This window comes from Engraulis encrasicolus, chromosome 6 (assembly GCF_034702125.1).
Source record: "Engraulis encrasicolus isolate BLACKSEA-1 chromosome 6, IST_EnEncr_1.0, whole genome shotgun sequence".
NCBI classification, from domain to species: Eukaryota; Metazoa; Chordata; class Actinopteri; order Clupeiformes; family Engraulidae; genus Engraulis; species Engraulis encrasicolus.
In genome coordinates, this window is record NC_085862.1 from 33,008,369 (window position 1) to 33,028,456 (window position 20,088).

The following is a 20,088-nucleotide window of genomic DNA, read 5'->3' on the forward strand; positions in this document are numbered from 1 at the left end:
AGTCTGTTTTTAAACCAAATATTTACAAATTAAAAACACACAATGACCATGGTTAAGACCTTCATAATGCAACAGACAGTTATGAGTAAGGGCAGAAGCTAACAAAGCAATCTTGTGTCAAACCTTGTCCAAAATGTCCAGCCATTAAAAAAAGTGAGGATGTTGTCCAAAACGCTCACTCATTTCCTATGTACTGCATAAATATTGCATGTCAGTTATGTCGGTTAACTTCACTACGTAGTGCATGATATAGTGAATGAGTGACCATTTGGGGTTTGCCTTAGGCTTCACACAGAGACAGCATTTAACTTAGGGATGGAGATGGACAACCGGGACCTTGCTTCTCGAAAGCGTTGTTGCTAACCAGTTAGTGCTACTGCAGCTAGCAACTAAGCCTTCGAGAAATGCATCCCAGGTTTGAAACCCCCCCCCCCCCCCACTAATAATCATTGCATTTATTTGACCATCTTTTTCATCTTCACAATATACGTTCTCTTACTATACCCTTCACCATTTTTTTCTTCAAAAATATATGTTTCATAGTGTCTAGTAGACTTTCCTACACAGTACCTATGTACAAAACTATGCCAGCGGGTAACATAGTGTCTTTGTTGTGATATTACGTTTTGTTGACATTGCATGTGTGAGTCTCTTCGTTTGTCCAGTTGTGGTAGGCCATTTCGACCTGTGTACGTACACTGTAGTTGCTTAGTGTACAAATGATGCTATGCTCCAGTTTTGGCACTTCTCTGAAGAGTGTGGTTCCACTTCAAGTTGCAGGAAACATCAACGGAGACACACACGGATTGTGAGAAGCTACATTTGCTTTTAGACACACTCTCTCCTATGTACATAAGGTGAAAGCTCACAAACACACACTCTTTCCACCAGAAACATAAACACACACACCCATTTCAATACTTGATTAAGCATAGATAGCTGGATCGAAAGGTAAAACTGGAACAGGGGGAGGTATTATCAGGTGTACCAGCATCACAGTGAGTTAGGGTGACTTGTTAAAGACTTCTAAAGCAGCCATACCCCTACTCCAATTAAAAACTTCACTGCAATCTCCCAACACAAACACACAAACGACAACCTAACCTGACCTTACCCCCTTACCATCCACCACATCCAGAACGTGTCCGCATGCCACCATGCAACATGAACTCACAGAATAGTGTGAAATAAACATGGCCCCAAGGAAGTCTAATGTTCCGACTTAAGATCTCTTAAAATTTTTGTAATTTCAAATTTTTTCCTTCTCATGGCAGACTTAAAGGACCAGTTCAGTCAATTTCAATATGCTGTTGTATTGGTCACGCTACCCTTGACTTGTCAGTACCCGGTGATGCCACATTTTTCGGCTAAGGCCTTTCCGAGATATGAGCTATTCTAATGGGGGCAGCGTTTATTTACATTAAAAAAATAAACATAGGCCTACTCCAAATATTTCCCCAAAAGGTTCCACTGTTTGCTAGTTGTCTGGTGATGTTGTATAACCTTTCGGATGTTTTTGGGAATAAATAAAAATGTTTTTTTTTTTTTTAAATGTAAACAAAGCGCTGCCCCCATTACAATGATCAAGATCTCGGAAAAGGCTGAAGAAGAAGAAAAAAAAGCTTAGGTACTGACAAGTCTAGAGTAGTGTGAGCATTACAACTGCATGTTGAAATTGACTGAACTCGTCCTTTAAAGGAGAATTCCGGCCAGTTTGGATTAATATCCCATCTTGGGTGGACCGAGGGAAAGGGATGAAAGGCAAAACCGCGAGAAATTTTCATGCCTGCTGCGTAAAGTTGTTAAATTGCGCTGTTTTCGGTTAAAACCTGACCCTTCGGGCACGTATTTGACCTGTTTTAAAGCTCCTAGCGTGCATTAAAACCCCTTTGAACGCTTTGGCCGTGGTGTGTGGGTCCATACAAGTCGATCTAGTGGTTCACATTTCCATTAGGTAGCATAGGTACGATACAACAGGAGTTTTCAAAAGTGGCGCACCTACCTCTTTCAGCTTCCGCCTTCCAACTACGTCCGCAAAATGGTTCGCCAAAGTGATACTTCATAGTAATCCATTTTATTTTTGTCCACCAAAGACGAGCCACAAGAAACATATTCACATGTTTTCATGTCCTGAGTTGTTATTGTCTCGCAGATTCACTTCTCTGTCACTGAACGCAGTTTAGTGACGTCACGGTGTCACATGACTCCTGGAAGGAACGCCATTCGCTCATCCAGTTATTATACATAAGCGAGAAAAGAGAGGCGCTGTCGTAATATACTGTTTGATATTTTGAGATGGATCCTCCGTTGGGGTAGTTCAATTGAAGAGTTTGGTGGCCATGGTTATCTTTTTCGAACCAGAATATTTGTTACAGATAAAGAATTATTCCTTCCAGGAGTCATGTGACACCGTGACGTCACTAAACTGCGTTCAGTGACAGAGAAGTGAATCTGCGCGACAATAACAACTCAGGACATGAAAACATGTGAATATGTTTCTTGTGGCTCGTCTTTGGTGGACAAAAATAAAATGGATTACTATGAAGTATCACTTTGGCGAACCATTTTGCGGACGTAGTTGGAAGGCGGAAGCTGAAAGAGGTAGGTGCGCCACTTTTGAAAACTCCTGTTGTATCGTACCTATGCTACCTAATGGAAATGTGAACCACTAGATCGACTTGTATGGACCCACACACCACGGCCAAAGCGTTCAAAGGGGTTTTAATGCACGCTAGGAGCTTTAAAACAGGTCAAATACGTGCCCGAAGGGTCAGGTTTTAACCGAAAACAGCGCAATTGAACAACTTTGCGCAGCAGGCATGAACATTTCTCGCGGTTTTGCCTTTCATCCCTTTCCCTCGGTCCACCCAAGATGGGATATTAATCCAAACTGGCCGGAATTCTCCTTTAACACAGTGCTGTGGGAATACTATATACAAAGCACGTCAGTCAGCACATCATGAAACTGAGGCAACTGAGGCACTGTCTTCATTTCTCAGAATTCTGTGACACCAGGTTGCACTAAAAGACTGCTTTACATGGGATGGGGTCAGAGTTGGGGGAGTGGCGTGGCACCTCACATATGTTCCGGTGGTTGTACTACGCTTGTGGGATTTGACGGGAGAGGTTTATCTGCTACTACTTCACCAGCTGTTTATTGGCACGACGTTTCGGACCTTAGTCCTTTTTCAAGTGCACTTGGTTGCACTTGAAAAAGGACAAAGGTCCGAAACGTTGTGCCAATAAACAACTGGGAGCATTAACAGTGTTGCGGACATCTATCATTTACTTCAGTTACTTTATTTTGTCCAGCACCTGTGCCACTGATGTGCGCGTATTCTCTGCCTTCTTATACTAGTCCACCAGCCACATTATGTCCAGGGATTCCCATAGGGAATGGGTTCAAGTAAGTGGACATGAAAGCACGACAAAAACAAAGACATCGAAATCGAAATGTGGGATGAGAAGAGAGGATGTCACTGGGCTTTCGTGAACACAAATGAACAAAACTAAAAGGTTATCATCACAAAGATGTGATTTTTTACGACCTAGCCACACTAAGTATACCAACATGAAGTACAGTTGCTGTTACATTTTTATTGCACCTTGGCATGGAGTTCAACCTCCATTTTGAAAAAAAAAAAAACTTTTACACACATATACAAAGACGTGCCCACACACACACCCACAAACACACACTCAGATCTGTACAGCGTTTCCTTTCATTATTAATGATCACATGCATTCTTTTACGTGCGCCTCATACCAGGCATACCGAGCCCACTGCAGGCGTGGAATACCTTTAGCAAGTATGTCATGTCTGCAAACGGTACTTCAACAAAACCTAAACACTACGTCCTGTTGTTCTTCCTTTCTTTCTCTTCCTCTACCCTCTTTCTCTCCCTCTAACCTGTGTCAGTGAAAGTCCTCTCGGCTGAAGAGGTGCAGAAATGAATTGATTACTATGCTGTGTGTTTGCTTTGCTGGGCTACAACTGGCTCCCGAAGTAACATAGTATAAAATAAATGTAACGTCCCTCAAAGAACCCTCAGTTTGTTCATGGTGGAACCCAAAGGTCCTTAAAAGAAGCCAACAGGTTTCTGATGAACTTATATGGGTGTTTGGAGGAACCTCAGGGTTTTCTAAAGGGTTCCTCTAGCCTTTAGTGGTTCTTCCAATGATACAGGTCGGTGGGTTCTTCAGAGTGGCAATCAAAGAGTTCCTCAAAGAACCTTTCAAGGTTATTCAATTTGCCGCTGTAGAGGAACCCAACTCAAGTGCCAACTGAAAGTTTTCCAAGGAACCTTTGATTTATTTTTCATTTTCTTACAGTGAATGCCTGATGGGAAATCATGTGTAGTAACCGAGTGCTCATTTCCAGTAGCCATGCCATCTCACTCCTCCCCGCCCCATAATGGGTTAACATAAAGCCCTAAGTCCACACCCTAAGCTGCACTGCACAGAGGCCTACTCCACCCGAACCCAAATAGGCCCCAAAACAACATCCACAAAAATGGGTGGGGAAAATATATAAAAAGTTACTTTAAAAAGATGGAAAACTTGCTGCACTGTGCGCTTTTCTTTTTTTTCTTTTTTTACTGCAGAATGATTCTCAAGTGCTCCATACAGCTCGGAGTAGATGAGCTGATTGTTTTTCCATCCTGTTCATAGTGAGCGAGAGAGAGAGAGAGAGAGAGAGAGAGAGAGAGAGAGAGAGAGAGAGAGAGAGAGAGAGAGAGAGAGAGAGAGAGAGACGTACGCTGCCATCTAAGAGTGACACACAATCACACACCATCTGGACTTAAACAGCTGCTAATGGGAAATGAACGAGACCGAATGTAGCCCGAAAACAACGTAGTAAGATAAAGAGCGTTTGGTTAGATAAAGGAGTTACATAAGCTCTGTCGCTATCGCTACAAGGAGGAGATTGGCCTTGGCCTGGGTATCATTCTTTTCTTTTTTTCTTGCTTTCTTTTCATTTCTTTATCTCACTTCTTCTCTTGCATGTCTTTTTTTTCTTTTCTGAGAGAAATGCGGCAGAAGTTCGCCAAAGTCACACAAAGGAGGCTCACACGGCAAAGTGTTCCAAGGCCACTTTCCCTCACAGCAGATCTTCGCTTGTTTCTGTCACACACAATGACACACGCTCACAAACACACACATAACCCTATTTCTCTTACAAATTCACTTGGAGACACCCCCACACGCCCGTACGCCCACACGCACGCACGCACACACACAGAGCTTTAAGTTCTTGTGTGGAGGCTGTGGAAGTGGAGAAGTGCTACAAGGTCTCATCAGTTGCAATGGCACCACAGCAAAGAAACCAGCGGGCTTGTAGCCACTTTGAAAAAAAAAAAACATGTTGCAAAGACAATATTCACACTACACATCTCTGTAGCACCTCTGATGACCATTGTTATATCTTGATACAGTACTCTGTCAGGGAACACTAATAAGGCTTCATCTCAATTCTGAACCTCACTATTTGGGATACGAACAGGGGGGAGTGCCATGCCACTGAGCAGCAGGACTGAAAAAGTGATTGCGTTGAAGCTTTACGGTCAAGGAAGGCTTACATTGTCAAGGTGAGCGAATGAGCGTTAACGCGTAAGGTAAGCATCTCCTTTAATGGTGATGCCTGTAATGGTGTAAAAAAATTCAGTGGGCACATTTTGCTGCACAATGATGCATTATGGTGGCTGTGTCTGCAATCAAGATGTGTCGACTATGCCAGTCTCCAAAGATTGAGCAAGAATGCAGCAATCAGCCATTCATGAAAATACTCAGATGTTAAAACATGTCTGCCCTCCAGGAAACAAGAGTTTGCCTATTAGGACTACTTTTACAGGAAGCAAAACTAAATAAAACAATCTGGTCCCTTGTTGCTAGCCAGTTAAGAATTTGCTGCTAGGCAATGGGAAATTGCACTGCATGCAACAAATCTACTATCTTCAGCGAATAATAAAAAGGTTTTTTTTGGGGGGGAAAGTGACCATACAAGGGCAAAACACATGGCGCCTTCGCAATCTTTCTATGGGTTACTTAAGCCAGGTTTATCACTACCGCCTAGGGTAGTTTTTCTCAACGGGTGTTCTACAGTCCCCCAGAGGGCGTTGGGGAGCCCTAGGGGGGGCGTTGAGAAGGCTACAGCTTGAACGGGGCAGTGCTTAGTTGACATAGGCGGGCATTAGTCCATTTTATATTTCTATACTAAGGGGGTGTTGGGTGGCTTATGATGAGGTCAGGGGGTCGTTTGTGGGGTTATGATAAGGCCAGGGGGGCGTTGGGAGGCTTATGATAAGGTCCGGCCATTAGTTCAACTAGTTCACGAGAAATTAGACGAACAGACACGTGCACACACACACATTCTCTCTCTCTCTCTGTCGCTCTCTCTCTCCACACACACACACACGCATACGCATACCAATATGCGCACACGCGCACACACACACACACACACACACACACACACACACACACACACACACACACACACACACACACACACACACACACACACACACACACACACACACACACACACACACACACACACACACACACACCTGATTGCACGTATGGTACGCAAGTACAGAAACTTGAATCGGTCTCAAGTTGTCACTCCTGTGGGGGGTGAGGGGGGTAACAGGAAGTGTTCGAGTCCTCCCCCGGTGGCGGTGATGCAGAGATGTAGGGGCAACAGGGAGCAGTGGAGTTGAGAACAGTGGAGTGGAGTGGAGTGGCAGACTAACGTATATAGTGTGATTCATGACGAGTGGATCAGCAGGAGTCTCGCTTGTTGTCGTTGTTGTTCATTGCAGTTTGAAACATTACGTCTTAACCTTTCCGCCCACACATCTTTTTTGTTCTAAAGTGCCACTTAAATGCAGGTGATTTATGGAATAATAAAAGAAGAAGTGGAAGAAAAAAGAAAACAACAGAAAGGGGAAATATATAAAGCACAAAAAAACAACTCCCATCATTTGAAATGAGGGAAAGATGGAGACAACAGGAATTGTGGGAAGTGTAGTGTTGGCAGATGTAGAGGGAGGAAGTGACTGGGGAACTGGCACACAGTTTTGGGACAGAGGCACTGAGGAGAAGAGAGGAGAGGAGGAATAGAAGGAGAAAGAAAGGGAGGAGGAGAAAGGACAGGAAAGGAAAGGGAGTTGGGAAAAGGGGCGTTCAGGGATAAGGGGTTTGTGGTCAATATCCAAGTCAACATTTGTTGTTCCTTTCTCCTCTCTTCCTTTGTGTTCCCTTGTTCTATGTCTCTCTCTTCATCTGTTCTTCGTCATCTTGCTTTATTTTCTTCCTCTTCCACTTTGTCGTCGTTGCTATTCCCGCGACTGATAAAAGAGAATATATCCCGACTCGGAATTCTTTGAAATGTCGGAGGTCAGGCCGTAGAACTCCTCGATAGCCTGTGCATCTATTTTCTAAAGAAACAAAAATGAAAAAGCATGTAATCAGAGAAACAGGGAAAGCCGGAGATGAAGTTGAAGACATAGGCAAAGACAATGAGGGCAGTTACATGCACAGATAATTCCCGTTTCAAATGGAATATACTCAGAATTCGGTTTAAAGTTCCTAATATTTCCGGAATATTCCACTGAAAAAATGACTCATGTGCATTCTGTTCAAAATGGTAAGATTCCTTGCTTGTAATGGCGCTCTGAGAAAGAAGGAAAAAGACAGGAAAAGAGAGAGAAACAGAGACAGAGGAAGAAATAAACAGAGGGAGCGTGAAAGACGCACAGAGATAGAGGAAAGGGAGAGATTATATGGACATATCGGAAAGGGAGAGGTGGAAGCAAGAGAAAAAGAGAATGAGAAAGATAAAAGGAGTGAGAGCAAGATACAGAGAGAGAGAGAGAGAGAGAGAGAGAGAGAGAGAGAGAGAGAGAGAGAGAGAGAGAGAGAGAGAGAGAGAGAGGGAATAGACAGTGGAGAAAATGGATGAAAGTTAAATGTGATGAATCAGAGCCCCTCATGCAGACAGATGAGTGTGTGTGGGCTTCCTACCTCCACTATGTCGTCATCAAACAGTAGCCAGAAGCCATGACTCTTCACTATGGTGATGTAGTGTCCTCTGTTCGGCCCACTGGTGGACAAACACACACACATACACGCACAGACAGACAAGCGCACACACGCACACACACACACACACACACACACACACACACACACACACACACACACACACACACACACACACACACACACACACACACACACACACACACACACACACACACACACAGTAAAAAAAATATAATTTGTTTTGTAGGACCACATGTATTTAGAAGGTGTGAAATTGACCCTTCGAGCAGTGGCGGTCTAGGGACGAGCATTGAAAATGAGCTTTTGGATATAAATGCTATGATGCTTGCTGTTTGGTTGTTATGCAACCTACATGTTTTATACAGTCCCAGGAAAAAGTTTGTACACCCTTTGAAATTTCTTACATTTTTGTCAAAATTGATCATAAAACATGGTCGGATCTTCCCGGAAATCTCAAGAGGGAACAATCAGAGTCTGCTTTAATTAATTCCACCCAAACATTTACATGTTATCATATTTTTATTGGTCATAAGGCCATAATATTCACAGGAGAGCAGGGCATAAGTAAGTACACCCTTGCATTAAGTAGGTTTTAACCCTCAGTTAGTTGCAATATTATCAACCAGACTTGTCCTGTAGTTGCAGATCAGATTAACAAAACAATCTGTTTGTATCTTGTCTCCCTCTTCTTTAGAGAACGGCCTCTCGTCAGCAAGGTTTGTGGGATGTCTGGAGTGCATAGCTTTCTTGACTTCATGCCATTTAATCTCAATTGTTTTTTGTCAGGGCTTTGACTGGGCTATTTCAGAATGTGTATTTCATTATTATGAAGCCATTCTAAAGTCGATTTGCTTCTAAAGTATGGGTTGTTGTCACATTGCAGGACCCATACTCTTGTGTGCTTCAACTGGGTGAGAGACTGCCTCACGTTTTTTCTGTAAAATATCCCAATAAACTTGAGTTCGTTGTTCTACTGATAATAGCAAACTGTCAAGGGCCTGAGGCAGCAAGGTAGCCGCATATAATGATGCTCCCGCCACCATACTCAGAAGAGGAGATGTAACCAAGAATAGCTAAAAATGGGATTCATTCTGCCAATCTAAAATGAATGGGGTTTTTGTCCAAAAAAATATTGCTGCACCTTTGAGGTTTGCGAAAAAGCATTTATATGCTTCATAGAATTACTGCAAAATATTCTGTAGACCAACGCTGAAACCAAAGTTGAATTGTTCAGGGGAACACACAATGTCATGTTTGGAGGAGAACTGGAGAACCACACCTTCACCAAAACATCATCTCCGCCTTTGAGTATGGTGGCGGGAGCATCATTATATGCGGCTACCTTGCTGCCTCAGGCCCTTTTGAGTTTGCTATCATCAGTGGAACAATGAACTCAGAAGTTTATCGAGATATTTTACAGAAAAAAAGTGAGGTAGTCTGTCACACAGTTGAAGCACACAAGAGGATGGGTGCTGAAATGTGACAACAACCCATACTTTAGAAGCAAATCGACTTTAGAATGGCTTCATAATAATGAAATACACATTCTGGAATAGCCCAGTCAAAGCCCTGACGAAAAACAATTGAGATTATATGGCATGAAGTCAAGAAAGCTATGCACTCCAGACATCCCACAAACCTTGCTGACGAGAGGCCGTTTTCTAAAGAAGAGGGAGACCAGATACATCCAGATTGTTTTGTTAATCTGATCTGCAACTACAGGAAACATCTGGTGGAGGTTATTGCGACTAACTTAGGGTTAAAACCTATTGAATGCAAGGGTGTACTTACTTATGCCTTGCTGTCCTGTGAATGTTTACATCTTATGGCCAATGAAAATATGAAAACTTGTAAATGTTTGGGTTGAATTAATTAAAGCAGACTCTGGTTGTTCCTTCTTGCGATTTCCGGGAAGATCAGACCATGTTTTATGACCAATTTTGACAGACAGGTAAGAAATTTCAAAGGGTGTACAAACTTTTTCTTGGGACTGTATCTGTCCCTATCAAATAAACTTAACTAATCTAAACTACAATGAATTGTGCCCCGGGCGATACAACAGTCCGACGACCCACCCCCTTTTATGGCCAGCCCAAAAAATGTGAATAGTATGTTACGATTACAACAGTGTAATATTAATAGTGTGGCAATAACATGTTTTGAACTATTTTAATATGCCTATAATATGCCAACATGTTTTCAGCGATTTTTGCAATGTCATTGGGGGGCGAGATTTCACAACGATACAGCCCCCTCTCAGCCCCCTGCCCGTTCAGCCCGCCCCTAGGACCGGCCCTGCCTTTGAGTGTTGAATTAACACTACATTTGAGAGTGTAAGAGCAGTGAAAGACTGCTAATGCACTAATGGGTGTCTGGAATTGCCTGAGAGTGCTCTTACACATTGAGCTTTCTACTAGCCTAGTAAACCAGCGACACCCGCTGGACGCCAATTTTTTTTGGCTGCGAGTGGGTCTGGCCTGGCATCGTTGTAGTGGTCTGCCAGGCTTGCCAAGAATCTGGCAAACCAATCACAACGCAGAGTTTTGTTTTGAATCAAAGCGGTCAGAGTTTTGAGGGAGTGACGACGAAGCTCGCAACGTTGGGAAAGCACATCAACGAGAAAGATGGCGCTGATTGGGCAGAGCACCGGCCTATAGGCAAAGGCACAGTTTGATAGGCAACGGGTTGTTCTCATCAACAATCTTCGGATGTACTATTCATAGGGGCCAGACTAAATTACATGTCCAATCTCACATTTAGGCTGGTTTATCAGGCTAGCTTTCTACATGATTTGACAAAGCATATGTTCAACCGGTGTGGGACACATTTTCCACACACACGTGTATGTGCGTGTGTCCATGAGGTTGACTGTGTGTATGGGAGCCCATGAGGTTGACCGTCTTTGTGTGTGTGCGCGTGCGTGTGTCTGCGTGCGTGCATGTTGCCTACCTGCCGCAGTGCACCACCACGGCCACCAGGTCGTACATGCGGTCGAGGTTGACGGCGTCTGCGGAGGTGTTGAAGAGGCGCAGCTCCAGGGGGAAGACCACGCGGTACGACAGCTTGGTGTAGCGGTGCAGCTGCTCCATGTACTTGAAGCGCTTCAGGTGGAGCGCCAGGATCATGGGCAGCTTCTTAACACGCATCCTGCGCACACACACACATACACACACACACACACACACACACACACACACACACACACAGATATTACACTTCAGGGAGCGCCAGGATCATGGGCAGCTTCTTAACACGCATCCTGCACACACACACACACACACGCACACACACACACAAATATAGATAATACACTTCAGGTGGAGCGCCAGGATCATGGGCAGCTTCTTAACACGCATCCTGCACACACACACACACACACACACACACACACACACACACACACACACACACACACACACACACACACACACACACACACACACACACACACACACACACACACACACACAAATATAGATATTACACTTCAGGACTTCAGGTGGAGCGCCAGGATCATGGGCAGCTTCTTAACACGCATTCTGCACACACACACACATGCACGCACGCACGCACACAATTATACTTCAGATGCAGGGCCAAGATCATGGGCAGCTTCTCAACATGCATCCGGCACACGCACGCACACTAACACGCACACACACACACACACACACACACACACACACCCTCGCACATTATTGCACTTCAGATGCAGGGCTAATATCATGGGCAGCTTCTCAACACGCATCCTGCACACACACGCACACACACACACATACTGCACACACACACACGCACGCACGCACACTAACACGCACACACACACACACACAATTATACTTCAGATGCAAGGCCAAGATCATGGGCAGATTCTCAACACGCATCCGGCACACGCACACACACTAACACTTCAGGTGGAGGGCTAGGATCATGGGGAACACACATCATGAAGACAGAGACAGAGACACAGACACACCGGCACACACACCTTTTCTGGGCCTCCTGTTTGCTGCAGCATGTTTCACAGTAGTATTTATATTCACTGCAGAGGGTCTCTGTATTACTGAAGTCCCTGCAAACACAAACAACAGATACACATCAGGAAAAGCTGGTAAGTGGAAAGTGTGTGTGAGTGTGTGTGTGTGTGTGTGTGTGTGTGGGTGTGTATGTGTGTGTGTGTGTACGATCACATGCATGTCATTCAAGTGTAAAGAAGCACTTTGCCTGTGTGTGTGTGTGTGTGTGTGTGTGTGTGTGTGTGTGTGCGCGCGCACACGATCCCTTGCATGTCATTTCAGTGTAACGTAGCACTTTGCCTGTGTGTGTATGTGTGTGTGTGTGTGTGTGTGTGTGTGTGTGTGTGTGTGTGTGTGTGTGTGTGTGTGTGTGTGTGTGTGTGTGTGTGTGTGTGTGTGTACCTGAGACAGTGCGTTATTGAAGTGTTCTGCTCCACGTCCACAGACAGGTCTAGGAAGTCCTCATCCTTACTGCTGACCTGCGGGAACACAACAGGAGCACAAACACAGCTGAGTGTCAGGATAAACACACAACAATGCACAATGCGTCATAATGTACAATATGAATAATGTACTAGAGATGTACAGGATCCAAGATCCGGTTCCGGATCCGGCAGGATAATAGGGTTTTTCAGACTATCCGGATCCGGCAGGATCTTAAGCAATGGATCCGGTATCCGGCAGTTACCTAAAAATCAGGATCTGAGGCATCTCTACTTTTTAGTCTTTCACAACCCCAATCGCTGCATGGAGTGAAAGCCCTTTGGAAGCGGTCGTTGAAGGCAGTGTGGCAGTAAGCCAATGAGTCTTAAAAATAGTTTGCGCCAACGTAATAAAAAGGGCCCACGTGTGCGAGTTGGCGATGTGTTTCAACCCTTTCGTAGGATCCGGGATCCAGTTCCGGATCCGGCAGGATCTTAAGCAGTGGATCCGGTATCCGGCAGGATCCTAAAAATCAGGACCAGGTGCATCTCTATAATGTACAGAATAATTAAATATGACTGCACAGAATAATAAGAGTGTATTATGTGACAGGTTTAAGAAGTCCACATCCTTGCTGTTGATCTGACCTGCACAGACAAATAAAACAGATCCAGATACTCATAAACACATCAATAGAGATCAGTGCAATATGAGTTGATGAGGGTCGGCATATGAATGGGTTACATAGGCAGGCGTAAGAGTACTGCATCTCCTCATCACTGCTGACCTGCACAGAAACACCATAGGATCACAAGAGGACAAACACGTCACTGGATGCAATCAGTATTAGGTGCGGAGCTATGGGGGTTGGGGATGGGTGGTGGTAGTGGGCTGGGGACTCTAAGGAATGGTAGTGGAGACCCTGTTCTGTGTGTGTGTGTGTGTGTGTGTGTGTGTGTGTGTGTGTGTGTGTGTGTGTGTGTGTGTGTGTGTGTGTGTGTGTGTGTGTGTGTGTGTGTGTGTGTGTGTGTGTGTGTGTGTGTGTGTGTGTGTGTGTGTGTGTCCTGGTGGTGGATGTCAGAGTGAGTCCACTCATGCTTGCACCTGTGTCTTTATTTTTTCTGACTGCATTTGAGATACACACACACAGGAGTGTTGTCTTTGATGTGTTGAGAGGTGTACAGCCTCTCCAGAGGGATGGTCATGTGTGTGTGCGTGTGTGTGTGCGTGTGTGTGCATGTGTAAATGTACAGTCATGAATCGGTGTGGGTGTGTGAGTCGGTCTTTGAATTGACTTGCGTTGAGGACAAAAGCTCCAGCTTCAGTGACGCAGGAGGCTTCCTGCAAAAGCAAACCCACTAAATCACACACACACATGGTCACACACACACACACACACACACACACGGTCACACACACACACACACACACCCTGTTTTACCGAACAGAACAAACCATTTCCCAGTCGCCATTTATTTCATTTGGCTGCCTAATGGCAATGACTGAGCCAATGGGAAGAGCATGAGAGTCAGGAAATCACTGGAGGAGACAGTAAAAAGAAAGAAAGAAAGAAAGAAAGAAAGAAAGAAAGAAAGAAAGAAAGAAAGAAAGAAAGAAAGAAAGAAAGAAAGAAAGAAAGAAAGAAAGAAAGAAAGAAAGAAAGAGAGAAAGAGAAGTGAATAATGTGAATACGTAATGAAAGAACATGGAAAAAACAAAGGAAATGCATGAAAAAAAAAGACAGTGAGGGAGAACAAGCAACACAGAGAGAATATGAGAGAAGGCAAGAGAAGAAAATAAAAGGAAAGGAACAAGAAAAGAAAGCCTAAACCATGACCAAGTGCTGAGGCAGGTGAAAAATGAAGCGGAGGGAATAGAGATTCTATCGGCGGTGCTTATGAAAACACATAACCTCAGACAGCATCCATGCAGTCTGCTTACACACACACACACACACACACACACACACACACACACACACACACACACACACACACACACACACACACACACACACACACACACACATACACACACACACACACACATACACACACACGCACACACACATCTGCACACACACACACACACACACCAGGGTTTCTGCACATTTTGGATCACCAAATATAAGACTTTTTAAGACAAATATAAGACCTCTGATGATAAAATATAAGACCACCGCTCGGGGTGAGGCATTGCAAGCAGTAGCAAGGTGTAACTGATCTGTAGGCCTACAGACACCATGCATGCATATGGTCAGTTAATTGACAACTGGCATTTAATTGAGGGTCCCACGCATGTTTTGACGGCCTATGGAAAAATCAGATGAATGTTCATCAAATGCCTTTAAATGAAGGCTACACAATAAAAATGGCTCAACAATTCATCATTTCTGATGGATAAATAGTTGAATGCACTTTGCTATTAGAAGAGAGGACACCTGGTGTCAAAAGGGTTAATGTACGAATACGCTGAGTGACTGCCGTTTCTCCTCCTCCAGCTCGCTTTATCAGAGACGGGTAGCAGAAGCAAGCGTTTCACTTTGAGCTTAGCCTGTCTGTAGTTTGTTGTTCTGTAGATGGTAGCAAGAAACAGCGCACAACTTGGAAGCGATTTCCTGCATGTCCATAACAAGCATTTAGCGCGTTTACCGGTGCCCATCTGGTTACCAATTTGGACATTATGCACCTCGCCAGATCATTGGCTTCGTACATATTCTGTTACTCATCCGATTTCGTATTGCCTCGCGCTCACTTCCTCATGCTGTCATCATGTTAACGAAATCATTTTGCATTTGACAGAGGCATCAAATAGCCTGTCACGTATCTAGAGGCGATTTTGAAAGTGTAGGCTATTGTATGAAGGAACAATTATTTTCGAATACAGTCATAATGGACTTTATGAAATGAACCATTTACATTTAGCAAACACTTTTACCCAAACGCGAGGGCATGGTTAACATTACAGTATGATAGACAACATTTAAAACTTACCCTCAACGACTAAATGACTATGCGTCCTCCCGACACAGTTAACATCAAGCTTCATATTCCGACGTTGCTTTGGATAGCTAACTGTTTTATTTATTGTCCTCAAGCCACATTACAACTTGCATCTATCTGCCCATCTCGATTCACGTTCATATTTTTTCGACTGTTTCTAGAACATGCAAGTAGGCTAGACGCGGCGCCCACAGGTCCACAGGTCTGCGGCCGCCCCCCGCTATGTGGCCAGCGGGCTGCACTGCGCCACAAACACAGATCAGTTTCATCTACTTTTCCGAATCTTGATGAGGGACGTATGCCGGTTAAATAACGTTTATAGCGTGAAAAAATAGACTTTTTTTCTGACACTCAAGCTACCCAGATGAAATATAATACCTCCCACGTAAATATAATACCACACTTCCAAAAATTGGTGAAATATAAGGCTTTATAAGACCTTAAAAACCAAATATTAAAAGTAAGACTTTTTAAGACTTTTTAAGGATCCGCAGAGACCCTGACACACACACACACGCACGCACGCACGCACGCGCGCAACACACACACACACACACACACACACACACACACACACACACACACACACACACACACACACACACACACACACACACACACACACACACACACACACACACACACACTCTCTTTCTATAACCCCCACAAGAAGCCCTGGCTATCACAGTGAGGCAGCAGGTGGGGTAAGAAGTTTGTGGTTCATGGGTGTGGCCACTCGTGGTCTATTTCATGGCCCATTGTTGTAGGCCACAAACACACATGTGCATTGTCCACACACACACACACACACACTGTTTCTCAAAGTGTAGTGTGCGCCCTTGGGATTGTGTAACGGGCAATTTATACTTACTGGCGCTGACGGTTGCAAAGCCTCTGCAACCCACTGTGCGCGACCACGCCCCCGCGCAGAGGCTCTGCAACCGTCGTCGCGCGCCTCAAGAAAATTCTGACTACACGTCAAACGGAGAAAAGGCACTGTGATTGGTCGCCTTGCTACTTCCGTGTTCTCGTGGAGGCATAGTTCTCCCGTAGTTTACGAGAGCCAAACTGTCAATATTCTGTGAAATACGAATGCTTTCTTTCTAGTGTGTGTAAATAGATGAATCTACAATGACTGAATTAGTAAGTAACAAACAAACAACACATCAGTTTAGCACTCGCTGCACAATGCCTGCAGTCTGACTACTGTACTGTAGCCTTGTAGCTATGTAGTCAAATGTGGCTAACGACATGAGACCTCGTGCGCATATGTATAACATCAACAGTGGTTAGCGACCAGAACCAACGGGCGCCGTTGCTGAACTATAATCTGCACTTAAGTCTTCGTAGTCATACGCTCTCAAGACGAGGCTCAAAGCCTCACAACATGCTTATAGGCTGGAAGCGAACGTCATAGCAGTTCCGTTTTTGCTTTTAACTGATTTCAAACTGTAAACATGACATTTGCCTGTTTTTCTGTAGTGGTGATATTTGAAAACTACAACAAAACTACGAGAAACGCAATACAAACGTGATGGGCATAAACAATGACACAGTTGTGCCGAGTTGTTTTAAGATATTCACATCTCGCAAACAAAAACATACCATACAATTTGTGCTTAAACATGCATGGCTTTCCCACACCTGTAATAAAAAAGCCTAGCTTGAGCTTGGAGACGTGAAGGATTCTGGGTATTTTGTCATGGCAAGGATGAAGAAGTGTATCCTTGGAAATGCTACGAATCCAGTGTGTTGCACTTAGTAGATTTTACTTAGCGAGCCGTGATGATGTGGACTCCTTGAAAAATGGATTCCATTCAACACAGGTAGATAGATAGACCAGCATCATGGCCAGTAAAATATGATAACATGCAATTGTTTGAGTGGTATTAGTTAAAGCAGACACTGTTCATTTTTTGATTCCAGTGAAGATCAGACCATATTTAATTACCAATCTACATTAAAATGTAATACATTCTAAAGGGTGTACAATACGCTAGTTACGAATGTAACTGTGGTTCTATGAATGCCGGATGACCGCCAGAGGCGGCAAAGCCTGTGAATGATATCCTTCGCGCCAGCGCATGTCGAGACTTTATACCAACAAAGTCATGTATGACGCACCTCATGCTTATAAGAAGCCCTGTAGCACGTCATACGTCCTCGGAAAACTTCTCGCGTGTGTCTGCGAGTCCGAGTGACTGGAAACTCTGGCGGTCATCCGGCATTCATAGAACCACAGTTACATTCGTAACTAGCGTTCTATTTCATGCCTCCTGACCGCCAGAGGCGGCAAAGCCTGTGAATGACATATACCAGCACTGTCAGGAGGACGAGCATCCCCATAACTCATTCAATGCATAACTTGGGCTAGGCCAGACACAGCCAAGTTAATGATCAAGAGCAAGTCGCTCCTTCAGCAATCCCTCTTAGGGCTGCCCATGAAGGAGGCTACTATTGCTATGGCAAGTAGTACCACCTGCCCAATCAACCAACCAACGAATAATATAACATACGTTGTTGTCATTCAGTGTAGTATAACATACGTTGTTGTCATTCAGTGTGCAGTCAAAGTGCCAGTGGGGTTCTGGACACTACTCCTGACACAACCCTTGTGTAAGGGGTGCCCCTTAGACATAGGATACCAAGTGACCCACATGCCATACAACATTTGGTTGGACTGTCTTATCCTTAGAAATACAGTGCCTTAATATTCACACAGGGTGCAGACATGCAACCCCATAAGTCAAGGCTCAACAGGTACACAGAAGGATGGAGACACATCCTGTATGAATAACAGAGTTTACCCGCGCCACACCATGGACGCCTGGCCTTCCTCCCATCCAGTCTGGACTGACTGAAGTGTCTGTGACTCAATCAATGTTTTATGGAGGCTATTCAAATCAAGGGGTTGCCCTCCAGGCCACCAAGATAGATCCACTTCTGCTCGGTCAAAAAAGGGGGGGCCTGAGACAGAGGATACAAAGGAGTAGTAACATAGGAAATAAATATATTACCCAGTGTAAATCACTTGGAGTGTAATGGGCTCTCCAAGGACTGAAGTGTCTTGCTTTTGCTATGAATAAGACTATAAAACATATAGTCAATCATCCACTTCAGCATGTTTCACAGAAATAGCTACCACGTAAACTCCCACAATAGAAAGACTTGAGCTCATCAAGAAGTTTCTGTAAACAAGAAACTTTAACCTGTTCTAGGGCACATGACACCTTACGTCAGGTGGTAGTTTCCATCTACACGCAGTAGATTAGTTGAGAGGGCCCCTGTGACTTTAACACAGTCATAACTGCATCTGCACACACTGTGTCTTTAACGCATTCATAACTGCTGGGTTGCAGTCATTCGAATAGAGTGACTTAGGTCAAGGGTCATGCTTGCAGCCGAATGAGTCAAGTATGGGTGTCCCAGATACCTGTTCCCCATGTGCCAAGAGATCTACTCTGTGAGGCATGGAGTTTCATTTAGCAGAGAATAGAATAGCCACCGTCTTGCTAGACACTGTGGCTGAAAACTGAAGTAACACTTATGATAGGAAGTGATGAACTGAAGAAGTATGTATGTTGTTTGGCCAATCATACTCAGATACAAGGCCCAAACTTCACTCTCCTGTGTATATGAAAACCGTATGTGTTAATCAGTGGTTGCAAACAACAGATTTTCCAATATTGTGTCCATAAGTGAATTCATCTACCGACAGGTGGACTGTCTTGGATGGCTCTAGTATAGTCCCATTTCAACAAACAGTTGTTCATCAGAAAGAAGGGGAGCAAGTGTCCCTCCTCTGATGGTTGAAGCACATTGTTGTCATATTGTCTGACTGAATGAGCATGTCATCCCTGCAAGGGCGATAAGAATTGTGTGACAGACAGATGCATTGCCATAGGCTGTGGAGATTTGTGTTCAGACCTGTTGTCAGCTCCATGAATCAACATTTGGTTGTGGGTACCTCACTGCACCTCCAACCTGTTGGGTGTGCGTAAGACCATAGTCAAGGGGAACCTCCCATGTGCAAGTGCCGCAACCAGTAGCTCACCTGGTGCTTAAAGACCTGAATGTCTCCGCAGCGAGAGAGCGCTAGCTTTCCGCTTGGTGATGAGGGAGAGTGTATTCTTGTTAAGACCTATACTGAGGCAAGGTGGATTAACCACTGTAAGGGCCATTCCAGCAGGCCCGAGGAGAAACACTAGATTTCTAGTGTAAGACTGCCTTGCTGGCATACAGCAGGCAGAGATGCAGATTTCCCATAATCATTGACATTAATGCAATGTCCTCACATGATGGCATGGCCAGTCAAGTAGTATTCAAAATCTGTCTTGGTGGCCAAAACAGTATTCAAAATTTGCCAGCATAGAATCATTGGACTGATTGTTTAGCCAAGCGAGCTCGCTGTGTGTTGTCCGTTTGGGCCAGTCCTAAGCCACGGCTCTTAGTTTAGTTAAGGTTTAACTTATAGGGGCAAATGCAATATCATGTAGGCTGTACAGCAGCCTAACAGAGGAACATATACTGCCATATGTATAGCCATAGGCTAATTTCCAATGTCCGTTGTTAGATAG

General features: G+C 44.4%; 2 protein-coding genes across 2 annotated transcripts in view; one reads left to right on the forward strand and one right to left on the reverse strand.

The window, feature by feature from the left end:
- The window catches only part of LOC134451550 (deleted in malignant brain tumors 1 protein-like), a 31,606-nt gene extending 27,652 nt beyond the window's left edge, over positions 1 to 3,954 (forward strand). The window contains exon 7 of the mRNA XM_063202056.1: positions 3,920 to 3,954. Within this exon, the coding sequence (XP_063058126.1) occupies positions 3,920 to 3,954 (35 nt within the window). The remainder of the gene's footprint in view (positions 1 to 3,919) is intronic.
- A 2,620-nt stretch (positions 3,955 to 6,574) lies between these two features.
- Positions 6,575 to 20,088, reverse strand: part of usp46 (ubiquitin specific peptidase 46) — a 41,883-nt gene continuing 28,369 nt past the window's right edge. Inside the window, exons 5-9 of the mRNA XM_063200195.1 lie at positions 12,489 to 12,565; positions 12,059 to 12,142; positions 11,020 to 11,217; positions 8,029 to 8,107; positions 6,575 to 7,442 (exon numbers count right to left, since the gene is read on the reverse strand). Of these exons, the coding sequence (XP_063056265.1) occupies positions 7,341 to 7,442; positions 8,029 to 8,107; positions 11,020 to 11,217; positions 12,059 to 12,142; positions 12,489 to 12,565 (540 nt within the window). The 3' untranslated portion in view covers positions 6,575 to 7,340. The remainder of the gene's footprint in view (positions 7,443 to 8,028; positions 8,108 to 11,019; positions 11,218 to 12,058; positions 12,143 to 12,488; positions 12,566 to 20,088) is intronic.